Genomic DNA, 13,208 nt, shown 5'->3' with positions numbered 1-13,208 from the left:
TTTAATTTGTGCAGTTTTCTAGCCTTGTTGAGTACTTTTTTCTTGACGTCTCATTGTTCTGCAATTCTATAGCAAAGCTGTCCGAAGTCTTTGTAAGATGAAAAACTTGAAGTGATTGCAATCAGAAACAGAAACAATTAACAGCAATCTTTCTGATAAAGTACATGAGCTAAGCTTTGTGTAAACTGTAATCAGTCATATCAAGACTATATCACATTTACTCATTGGGAAACCATAAGTGTTAGAAGATATCAAATCAAAGTTCCCAACTGTTGAACCCAGCCAGGACAAACACAAACCATGCCATGCTACTAAAGGCTAAATCTATTGCTCATACCTGAAATCCACTGCACGCAGAACAAGTAAATTCACAGACTACAGTGAGCAAAACAACTGGGACTTGCAGGTGAGGCAATGATTTATCCAGTACACAATGACAAACACATACAACTTTAGCACACATTTCTAAAATTCATGATATCTAACTTTAGTTCAGGGGAAAATGATGGCTTCTTGAGTCTTGTGACTGAGATGTCTGACCTAGAACATAAGAGATTCTTGGCCAGTAACTTGGAAGCAGTATGTTCAGCAGCCTCTGTCATGAATCACGAACCTTAAATGCATAAAGCTCCATAGACATAAACCTGCTCATTTTACCAGACTGAAACTCTACAATTCTAATTTTCTTCAAAGTCAGCATACTTACTCCCTAAGAAAACTGGGTAGTGTCAGATTAAAACAACATTTTAAACATCTTTCTGCTAGCCTTCAGTCCCGTAAATATTTCGCAACACATCAATAAAATCCTGTTCGGGGCATTTTGATGGCAGGATTCCCTGAATTCCACTTAATTTGCCATGGAATTAAGACTGCAGGCAACCTGCTTCTGACTAAACAAAATGTCCTACAAAACGACAATTTAATCTGTATTTTTCTTTCACTTCCCACATGGTTAATATCTGTTCTTTCATTCACTAAATACCTAAGATAAACTCATTCTCCTACCAGTCCAGGTATCAAACTTTTTCCCCCCTAAAGAAGCTGTAGTGCTTTAATTTTTTTTTGAATTCATGCCTATTATTTGATGAGATAGTAGACACTCCAGTCAATAACATTACAGTCTTTCAAACTCATGGCATATAATTTTGTAGGGAACGTAGGAAAGGATTTGAAAGATGTGGCCCATAGTCAGCTCCCTAAATTATTTAATATTTTTTTTCTCCAGAGATTTTTAGTATTGGAGTCATACAATGTACTGGAGATTTATAAAGATTATGCTCCAACCCGATTTCAAAATGCAAGCTCATAATAGATTTTTTTTTAAACTTACTGTTCTCAAAATGCTTTGAAATTCTCTAAGTGAAACATCCTTTTCAATGAACTGCTCATAATACATTTCTGACTTTTCATTTGTGTATTCTTTTTTTTCCTAATTATTCTTCTTATTCAGGATAAAGAAAATGCATCCATAAAATAACAGTGTGATATGAAAACTATTCTCTGCTCTCCTTTATGAAAAGCTTAGGGGATTTCCTGTTTTAATTATGATTTGCACTTTAGACAATCAATGCATATGTAAGAAACATGACCAGAGGCTCTGTTGATATTTTCTTCCACTGGAATTAGAAATAAGACACAGTTGTGCAACTCTACGGGACTGACTGAATATCTTATACTTTTAAATCCACATATTTTGCATAGTATTATTATGAGAAGAGACAGAAAATAAGTGTAATTATTCCTTTGTTCTATTCAAAAGGGTAGTCTCTGGGTGCTTTTATGAGGAATCAGCTTTACTTGCAGCTCTTTATAGATCGTTGATGTTCTAAACTGTTTTTCCCTGACTATGTTTATTAAAAGGTTGTCCCTTCATCAAAAGAGAGATAATTGTATGCTAGTGAAGAAACTATCTTTTTCTAGCTAGCCTTTGATTTGCAAAGGACTTTATACAAAAGAAAAGCAACAATAACAAAATATGCAATTTGAAAACTATCTTAAAAAACAAATCAGATGTGATAGTAGCCATCATCCCCGTGACGTGGTAGCCATTGTGAGGAATACAGAAGGCTCACATCATGCCTATATTATGATCCTTATTGCTCAAAGTGAAAAATCTCTGTATTTTCCCTACTAGAAAAAAAGAGACTGAAATAATATGCTTTAGTTATGAAGACTAAAAAGTACGCCATAGAGGACGCAAAGACAGATCAATCCAAAGGCAATCTTTAATGATTTTCATATGAGAATGCTTATTAAAAGCACAAAGAATGTTTTATGTTTCCGTGTGAACACTAGGCAAGAAGTACATTTTTGTGGCATTGAATTGAGTTCCTTAAGGAGTAGAACTGATAAAGTAGTTAATATAGTACAAACTCAGCTTAGAGTCTACAACTGAGTATTACAAGTCATTTGCCATTCTGTAAGGAAATATTTGCCTAAGAAGTGAAATAGTTTTAACGTACTGTTTCATTTTTCTTACTTTAAATTCAGCACTTAATTAAAAAATCTCTGAGGATTAAAACTGCTGAATGATCTTATAAATAGTTGCATTTTACAGTTGTTTTACTCCAGCTTGTGCTTTTATGCAAGAAAATGAAACAAAAAGGCATCCTTGATTATATAGCCAAAAATACTCCAGCTATATGTGGAGGAGAGATATTAACAACTAGCTATTACTTAGGGCTTAGTAGGGACTAAATTTGGCTGTTTATGATTGATCTTATATTCTTGCTTCTCAATATTGTTCAACACATTTTCAACTTTTGAGTAAATGAGAAGTGCTTCGGCGCCTGGAAACCTGACCTTTAAATTAGGGAAAATAGTAATGAGCAGCCAAATAACTCTTCCAATTCACAACATGCCAAAGGTTGCATTCAAGCTGCCTTCTTATTTAGGTTATCCCATGTACACAGCTTGTTTGTCATTAAGATATTAAAGGTATCGGGAACTTAGCTTACTGCTGAAAACTTTATTTGCTTGTAGTGGGATGTAGCCAGCTTCCACATTCTTAATACTCTGTTTAAGACATTTGAGACAATATGTAGTCCCTGATGCAAAATCATGGCAAACTTAAAACTCCACCTGCATTAATTTTGAATATCTGATATTCTTCCCTTGCCCCTGGAACTTAAGTGACAGAGATGAGATACTGAGACCTCAAAATGGATTTACCTCCAAAGACATCTTTACATATGTTTCAGAGTTCCTTCTGACCTGTTCTTGGTAGGTCACAGTTGCAGGCAGCACCTCCTGCAAGGTAGTGGAGGCACAGCTCTCTGTATTTTGCTCGCAGCTTCATTCCACTGCATCCCAGCAAAGTCTTGTTTTTAGTTACAAACCATACTCAAAGACTGCCCTAGGTGAGTGAAATGTCCAGCTTTTCATGAGGAAGCCTATAATCAGGCCTTAAAATAAGGCAGACTGAAACTTCTTGTCTCTTCAAGGACGCACATACATTGACATTGCAAAGGGGTACTACTTCTTGATTAATATAAAAAAATGTTCCTTTTTCAGCTATGCAAAATCAGTTAGGAAAGGTAAATAATGAGGAGGGAAGGTAGATACATCACATCTCTGTGAAACCTAAAGCAAAAAAAGACTTGTTGGGCAGATATGCAACTGTCCAACACTCTTAAAGATCTCTGAGAGAATGGATTGGCTCCACACTGATAAGCAGAGAGCTATATTTTGTTCTCCTTCACTACAGACATAGTTCTGTATCCCTGGAAACAAACCTTCAAATGAACTTAAAAACTCATAGCAGTGCTTAATATGCATATGCTGCCAAGTAAGGACAGCCACAAAGGTGTGGGCCTGAGGAAGCTCCAGCATTTTCTAATGAGCATTATAGGCAGCCCTTGACCCAGGATGCCTGTAGCCTTATTTCCAATTGGCCCCCCCATTAGGGATGGACAAGCATCTGTTAGCTGGTGCTCAGGAGAGGCCAATATGAGAACAAGGTCAAGAGCACAGCCAACAGATGCAGTGGCTCATGCAAAGAGCATGCAAGGAAGGGGACCTCAGAAATTGTTCCCAGGTACATAGTCTCAGGTATGGTGGTGACATGCCACAGGGTAATTTTTCTGGCGGGTGCTGGAGTAGCTGCCCCTACCAGAGCAGAGGCCTTGACGCAATGGAGCTTTGGGTGGTGGAAGCAATTCTCCAAATGCTAGGCTGCAGGATATATCTTTGATGCCAAGAGAGATGACCTTATTTCTTGTAGGTCTGCTGCTTGGAGGAGCTGTGCCACCAAGCAAAGGAGTTACGGAAGGATGTGAGCAGGCTATACAACATCAGAGAAGGTGAAAAGGAGATAGACAGGATTTTCTCTGAGATGCAACATCTTGAAGAACCCTGGATTCCTACTGTAGCAGAGATGCAAGCAGTGTTCACGCTTCTTAGTATTTAGGAAATTGCAGCCTCTAAAGAAGGCAAAGGATGAAACCTGGTGATTGCTGGCATCAAGAGTAGGGCTCCTGCTCCATCTGATGACTTTCAACTACAAAACAGGTTCACTGTTTTCAAAGTTGAAGAGAAGCCACATGTGACTTCAAGCAAAGGATCTGTGCTATCTGACTCTAATCTGTGCAAGACCACCACAAAGAAGCAGTGAATAACTACAGCACGCAGCCCTCAGCTGCAGGGGGCCTGCCTGACGTATCCTGACCTATCAATTAGAGAGATTTGCTGACTGCTGGGGCCCATAAGAGGGATATTGTGGAGGGACAGTCAAATCTTGTCTGATTATCTGACTACTACCCCCTGATGTTCTTCCACATGGTCACCAATGATGCTGCAAAGAGAAACCTCAAGAGTATCAAAAGTGACTACAGAGCTCTGGGAGCAGTATCAAGGGCATGGGGGCACAGGTGGCCTTCTCCTCAATCTTGCTGCTTAGAGGAATGTGTGGGGAGGAGGACATTGATAATATAGGTCAATAGCTGGCTACAGGGCTGACGCTGATGACAGGGTTCTGGGACCTTGTGGCCCTGTTTGCAGATTAGTGTCTGCTTATGAGACATGGCATTCACCTCACTAAGCAGGGAAAAGTTAGCTTTGCCAAAATGGCTAACCTGGTAAGAAGGACTTTAAAGCAGGACTGCTGAGGGGGGGGGAGAGAGAGAGAGAGTCACCAGCAGCCCTGTGAGAATGTGATGCACAGAACTGATAAGCAAAGTTTCTGAAGTGATGTGATGGTAAGGGATCACAAAATCAACAAAATGAGGCTTAAGCAGGCTCACCTCCCTCATTTTTATGTAAGCAAGGAAGTACCTGCAGGGCATAATTATGGAGAAATTCCCAAAGCCGTTTCTGGGAAATTAGTATGCTGTGTGTACAGGGTGGAGAACCAACATAATGAGTTAGATCTGTGTAGAGTTGCAGGGATTCAACCTTTTTTGGGATCACAGAGATATGGTGGGATCATACCTATGAATGGAGGTGTTGCAATTAGAATCATAGAATTGTTTAGGTTGGAAAAGACCTTTAAGATAATCAAGCGCAACTGTAAACCTAGCACTACCACATTCACCAGTAACCATGTCTCTACACACCACATCTACACATCTTTTAAATAGCGCTAGGGATGGTCAGCTGCTTCTCTGAGCAGCCTGTTCCTATTCTTGACAATCCTTTTGGAGAAGTAACTTTTACTACTACCCAATCTAAACCTTCACCGCTGCAATTTGAGACCATTTCCTCTTGTTCTACCAGCTGTTGCTTAGGAGAAAAGACTGACACCCATCTTGCTGCCACCTCCTTTCAGGTAGCTGTAGAAAGCAACAAGGTCTCCTCTCAACCTTCAGACTAAACAATCCCAGTTCCCTCAGCTGCTCCTAATAAGACCTGTACTCCATATCCTTCACCAGCTTTGTTGCCCTTCTTTGCACATGCTCCTGCACCTCTAGAACTCTAGAGGGGGGCCCAAAACTGAATGCAGTATTCAAGGTGCAGCCTCACCAGCACCAAGTACAGAAGGATGATCACTTCCCTAGTCTTGCTGGCTGCATTGCTTCTGATATAAGCAATGGGAATATGCTGGGAAGCTGAGGAGTTGGAGTTGCATTTTATGTGGGAACAGTTGAAGTGTATGGATGGATGATGAGCCAACTGAGAGTTTATAGGTTAGGACAAAAGAGAAGACAAGTAAGAGTGCCATTGTAGCTGGTGTCTGCTACAGACTGCAAGACCAGGAAAAGTGGATGAGGCCTTCTACAGACTCTAGGAGCAGCCTCATGTTGATAGACCCTCATCCTTATGGAGAATTTTGACCACTTCAGCATCTGCTGGAGGGACAACACAGCACTGCATGAACAATCATGGGGATTCCAGGAGTGAATTGAGAAGAACTTCTTGACTCAAGTGACAGAGCAGCCAAAGAGGAGAAGTGCTCTGCTGGACCTCAGACTCACCAACAAAGAGAGACTCAAAGGGGATTTGAAGGTCAAAGACATCCTTGGCTGCAGTGACCATGAGATGGTGGAGTTCAGGATTCTGAAGGGACGGAAAGGACAAAAAGCCAGATCACAACCCTGGACTTGAGGACAGCAAACTTTGGCTTCTGGGGATCTGCTTGGAAGAGTCCTATGGGCTAAGACACTGAGGGAAAAGGGGCCCAAGACACCTGGTTAATACTAAGGTATCACCTCCTCCAAGCTCAATGAATGAGGAAGGGGGACCTGATGACATAGGACAGAGCCTGAAATTGGGAGTGCCTTCTTCAACCCCAGGCCCCAGAGACCAGAGGGCACAGTCTACAGGACAGAATTCATAACCTTGGTGGAAGACGATCTGATGAGGGAAAACTTAAACTGGACATACAAAAGTCCATGGGCACTGACAGGATGCTCTCGTGAATACTGAGTGAGCTGGCTGATGTGATTGCAAAGACACCCCATAATCTTTGAACTATCATGACAACTGCAAGAATTGCTCCTATCTTCAAGGAGAACAAAAAGGAGGGTTTAGGAAACTTCAGGCTGGTCAGCCTCCCCTTGATCCCTGGGGAGGTGATGGAGCAGCTAATCCAGTAAACTATATATATATATGTGAAGGACATGAAGATGATCAGGAATAGACATCATAGATTTACCAAGGGGAAGTCATGCTTGACAACCTGATAACCACTTGTGATGAAATGACAGGTTTGGTAGACGAGGGACAAGCAGTGGATATTATCTATATATACTTCAGTAAGGTCTTTTACACTGTATGCCATAAGATCCTCATAAAGTAGCTGTTGAAGTACGAGCTGGAGGAGCAGATAGTGAGGTGAACTGAAGACTGGATGAACAGCTAGGCCCAGACAGTTGTGATTATTGGTATGAAGTCTAGTTGATATTTTCAAGGGATCAATCCTGCATTCAATCCCACTCAACATCCTCACTAATGATCTGTAAAATGGGGCTGAGAGTGCCCTTTGTAAGTTTGCTGATGATATAAAATTAGGAGGAGTGGCTGATACGACAGAAGGTCATGCTGCCCTCTGGCATATGGACCTTGACAAGCTGGAGAAATGGACTGACAGGAACCTCAAAAAGTTCAGCAAGAGGAAGTGCACCAAGTCCTGCACCTGGGGAGGAACAACTTCATATACCAATACATGCTAAGGTCCTCTCAGCAGGAAAAATGCTTGGCAGAAAAGGACTTGAGGGTCCTGGTGGACCTGAAGATGAACATGACCTAGCAATGTGCCATTGCAACAACAAAGGCTAATGGTATTTTGGTCTGCTTTAGAAGGTGTGCTTCCAGCACGCTGAAGCAAATGATCCTCTCTCCTCACAAATTGTGAGGACACACCTGGACACCTGTGTCCAGTTCTGGGTTCCCCAGTACATGAGATAAATGAACATATTGGAGAGCATCCAGCAATGAGCCATTAAGATGATGGAAGGACTGGACCACCTCATGGGTAGGGAAAGGATGAAGGAGCTGGGAATGTTCAGCCTAGAGTAGAGAAGGCTCACAGAGGATCTTATCCATGTACACAAATACCAAAGGGAGGAGTGTAGAGAAGAAGGAGCCAGACTCTTCCCAGGGGTGTATGATGACAGGGCCAGAGGCAATGAGCACAAGCTGAAAGACAGAGGGTTCCCTCTGAACACGAGAGAATACCCACACAGTAAAAAAAGTAACTGAGCACTGACACGGGTTGCCCAGAGAGGCTATAGAGTCTCCATCCTTGGAGATATTCAAAAGCTATCAGAACATGGTCCTGGGCAACTGGCTCTAGGCCGCCCTGCTTGAACAGAGGTGTTGGACCAGATGACCTTTAGAGGTCCCTTCCTACCTTAACTATTCTGTGATTCCATATTTTTTGAAGTAGAGGAGAAGAACAAAGAATACTAAAGATTTGGGCATTCAGTAACAACAAGTACTTTGAAACTTGCAAAGCGTGCTTACAGCCTGACTGAACAAAACCACACTTGAATCTCCTACAAAAATAAAAAGCTAAATACTATTCTTGCCTTACCTAGAGTCTCCAAAGAAATGTGGGACAGTGCAAACACAGATCAGTGCACAAGAAGTCATGTGTGAAGACACATAGGTGTGCAGAATTACGTCCAATAGATAAGGCAAACACAAGCTAGCTTATATGAACATGAAGGACTAAATAAAACCTGAAGACAGCAGTACACTATGTTATACACTATATTGCTAATAATTACCTGGGCTCTATCTTACCTTCAAACTGAACCTGTAGACAGAGAAAGAATACACATGAGGAAATTACTTACCCTCCATCCTCAGAGTATTTGTGACCAAAGGCAAGGATGTCAGATGCCCGGCCACTGCCATCGCATATCACAACAGGAACAGGTGGAGTGTCTCGCAGATATTCCAGAACAATGGAAATAACATTGGGACCTCCTTCCACAATGAGGGCCACCACTGGAACCCCTTGACCAATTCCTGGAGGAAAAGAACGAAAGAACAAAAGAACAAAAGAAAGAAAGGGAGAAAGGAAGAAAGGAAGAAGGAAAGAAAGAAAAGGGAAAAAAAATGCAAAACCAGCAAAATAAACAAAACATAACAGAAGACAGAAAAAAAACATTAGACTGAAATTACTGCACTGTGACTGTACAGTGTTATGTTAGAGAGAATGGTATTTGGAAATCATAGACTTTAAGGACAGAAGGAACCAGTGCAGTCATCTTGTCAGTTCCACTGCATGAAAAAAGAATTATCTTCTATTTCTAGAATTATCTTCTATTTTAAATACAATATTTATGGCTGAAATAGATCATGAACTTTTGAAAAAATCAAATCTTGCTTGGAAAGCATAGAAAATCTATCACAATTCTTACTAACATGTTCAGAGTCATGATTTCGTAGTTTGATTGTAATCTAGATCTTGCATGGTGTCAGTTTGCAATCATTGGGGCTTTTAGTAGCTTTGCTTGCTATTTTAAAATCCCCTCTATAATATTTCTGTTGCCCTCTCAGATGCATTTTAAGGTTGCAGCTTAAATAGCTGCTGGATAGCCCTTTAATATTCTCTTCGATAAAATAAGCATATTCTGTTACAAGTCAAAGCAATACTTGTTTTCCAGTTCTAGTCTGTATTTCAGTTTTTCTCTGAATTCTCCCCAAATGTGAAACATATTCCTTGATTTGCAGACCTCCACATTGGGGACATTGCTCCAGAGAGAGACGAACTAGTGCTGAACCAGAGAAAAGACATTTTCATTTTCAGTACTTGTCATATAATTAGATGGGAGACCTCTGCAAAAGTTCCAGCACAGACTTTGCTGGGAAAGTCTTCTGGGTTTAGACAAAGGCAATTTGACACCAGGCTGATGTTAACAAGACTGAAAAAGATTTTATGGTTCTCAGTTCTTGATCAGTTGAGACTGGCGACATTCAAATGGACTCGGGCAGTAGAACTAGCTGAATATTTTTATTAGCGTTCTTTTTGTCAACAGAAAGACTTCTTCCTTTTAAAATAGCTTTTCCTAAGAAAGTTGCATGAGGCTGAGCAACAAGAAATTTTCAATGGGAATGCCTCAGGTTTCCTTTTAGAGAGAGTTCAGCCCCCAAAAGCAAAGGTAAGCCTCTGAGTCTGGAACAGTAAACCTGGCTAGACCCTCTAGAAACATTCACAACTGAAATGATTTTTGATAGTCACAAAAATTTTTAAGGATTTGAATTAGGATAAGGATTTGAATAAGGATAGCACTCATCTTACTGGGCTGTCTCCAACAATGCTGCTGTTTTCACTAAGTGCTCTAAAAGTATATAACCTTGGAAATTCTGTGTTTCACATTTTATCAACTAGAAAGAGAGTAGCAGTAACGCATTCCCCTGAAATGTTATCCTTTCTGAAACTATACAGAACACTTCTGAGTATAGGACAATGCATTATTATTATGAGGAAAGACCCTCCACCGCCATTGTTTTCCAAACAAAGAAAAAGACCAATTAATTTTCACAGATCTAGATACTTTTTCTGTTTCTTAGAAGTCAGTAAGTGATATGTTGCTCAGCTTTTTTAATGTCTTTTGTAGAGAAAGACTCATCCTCTTTTAAGTTCAAGTGAATTATTTTTAAATATCTGAAAAATTGTCATGTTTTCTAGTAAACTGATAGTTATACAGAGGACTTATTTTTAAATTAGTCAATTTATCGTTTTTTTCCCAGCATTTCTAGGATGCAATTTAGTTTCTGCAAATCTTTTTCTTTTTCCTTTTGGAAGATGGAGAAAACTTCTTCTCTGGCACTACATCTGCAGACTTGAGAACTGACTATTTTGTTATCACTGTGAGTTCTGGCTACCTACACTTATGTCTGAAGATGTTAAAGGTCTGATCCCAAAATAAAAGGTCTTCACACTTAAGAACGTTCTCAGAATATTCTCTATTATTGAAAATATTCAGTAAGCCAGAGAGGAGATAATCAAACTAAATATTCAGCTTATTGTCAAGAGCAGGTATGTGTGAAATATCTCACACAAACTTGGTTCTTAACTATACCTCATTTAATAAGGTTTCCAAATCACACACTGAAGTGCTACCATTCCTGCTCTAAATGCAAAAAGACAGGTACTTTAATGGCTTAATTAATAGAATATAGCCAAAAGTGTACTTATTTTTCATTTCATACAACGATTCATCCAAAAAGGAGAAGAAATAGTACCAAATATCTAGGACTTAAAATCAGTTCTCTGAGGCTCATCAATATCTTTATTTCTAAAAGAGTAACATATCTGGAACATTTCAATAAGCATGGATTTTTGCAGAGCATACCAGACTGCTATGTATTTCACATGGTCAGATATTGTGGATGTTTTTCATACAATGCTGTAAATTAGACTGCAATATTACATGAAAGACTTACACAGTCAACCTAAAGCATCATTACTGTGTTATTACCTTTGCGGTCAGCAACAGAGTTAGTGAGAGACTATATGCAATTGTGATACCAGGAAGATGTGTATATACTGGAACATTTGTCCTGATGCATACCAGTGGCAACTTGTAGGCCTTCATGTTGTTACACAGAAAAACAATCCAATTTTTCCCCCGACACAGTGACAGTGCATGAATATGTAAGTTAAAACAATAAACTAGAAGAAATTAATGAATTTGGAAATGGAAACAAGGAAAAACTGCATCATGTCTGTGTTCTATGAAAAGAGATTTAAAAAAACCTACCACGCTTTGCAGTAGCCCTACTTTGCTTTCCCAGTTCTTGGAAAAACATGAATAATTTATACTATGACTATATAAATAATCTATAACTGTCTCATAAATTATTACTAATTATTTTCATGAAGAGCTAAACATGAGTTACCCATTTTTTTAATAGACCACCAAGTGAATTAAATGCCTCATTTCCTACAAAATGCATTTACTACTCACATTTTTAAGTGTGCTTATAAGGGTAACTGGGACACATCAGTATGTTGCACACTATTTCTAAGTTCACCCCTGAGATCAGCACAAATAAAAGTGAGAGGCTCTAGTTCCCTTCCCTTGAGAGTATTGTCTCTAATTTCTGCATCTTAACACTGGGAGCATGTAAGCTGATTTCCCACTAGCCACCTTTGCTCCTTCATCAGGTCAGACACGTTGGTATGGGTTCCTCTACATTATTTTTCTTTTTCTACATAGAAATTTTGGCTGGAAAATTTGTAATCATTTGCATTTGTTTGGGATATTGAAGCCTGTGGCTGTCACACTGGAGGAATTACTGCACAGTGGTTGGCACGTCTCCCACACAACATGCAGCTGTAGAGACAGAAGCTGGATACAATGAAAGAACTTAAGGTTTACAGTGCACATAAAACAGAATCATCAAGGACATACCCAGAGAATCCAAACTGTCCAAAACATTGGGGAGAATAAACCTCCGCAAAGCGAGACACCGTGCATATACAGTCAGCCTGACTTCTCAAGTCTTTTCTTAACAAGACACACACAGACCACTCATCTGAGCAGTGTGCAGTACTCCCACACTTCCTAGAAATCCTGAACCTACTGCAGCTGTCTACAGGGATGTACAAGGCAACAGTGAGACAATGGCTCATCAGTTCTTCATGAAAGTGGGTATATTTGCATGACCAAGTGGCCTCTACATTTTTGCATAGCACCACCATCCAGGTTCACAGGTTACTAAACTTCCCCAGACGTAGATGCAAAGCAGATAGTGGGGTACAAAAATTAATAGGTTTCTTCATTGGTCATCATGGCACAGGCTGTCATGTGCCTCTAAGATAATGAGATAATGGACCCTTACCAAAAGAAAGTTTCTGTTACAGGCTTGATATTTGTTTCAGGCCTCTAACTTGTGTATGTCCTACAAAAGATCTATCATTTGTGGGAATATCTACCTTTCTACCTACAAAATTCTTATAGAATCATGACTTTTGTAAAGGGTAAACACAATAGTCTCTTAGTAGATAAAATACAGTCATAGAACAGAAGTCCAGAAACAGAAACAAACAGATATATACATCTGAGTGTGCATGGAAGTGTTTGGAGCTGCACACTGCACTCAAACGCATGCATACAGACCATTTTGCACAGGTTGTTTAGCACAAATGCCTCAGAGGTTTCCTGAAAGTAAAACCTTTAAATCCTTTCATGTGCAGAGGTGAAATTAATTTGCATGCAAAGCTAGATAATGTTAAACTTTTTCTCTTGCATACAATTTTACATAATGAAGACCTCTTTTTTTTTTTTTTTTTACAGATTTTCCTGCCTTACTAG

At 39.7% G+C, this 13,208-nt stretch overlaps 1 protein-coding gene across 3 annotated transcripts in view; it reads right to left on the bottom strand.

The window, feature by feature from the left end:
* The window catches only part of TRPM3 (transient receptor potential cation channel subfamily M member 3), a 248,459-nt gene that overhangs the window by 85,509 nt on the left and 149,742 nt on the right, over window positions 1-13,208 (bottom strand). For all 3 annotated transcript variants that reach the window (XM_054054264.1, XM_054054265.1, XM_054054266.1), the window contains exon 8: window positions 8,736-8,910. In XM_054054264.1, coding sequence (XP_053910239.1) covers window positions 8,736-8,910 — 175 coding nt within the window. The remainder of the gene's footprint in view (window positions 1-8,735; window positions 8,911-13,208) is intronic.

This window comes from Cuculus canorus, chromosome Z, assembly GCF_017976375.1.
Source record: "Cuculus canorus isolate bCucCan1 chromosome Z, bCucCan1.pri, whole genome shotgun sequence".
Taxonomy (NCBI): Eukaryota; Metazoa; Chordata; class Aves; order Cuculiformes; family Cuculidae; genus Cuculus; species Cuculus canorus.
Note: the sequence above shows the minus strand (reverse complement) of the source record. Positions and strands in the feature narration are given on the sequence as shown.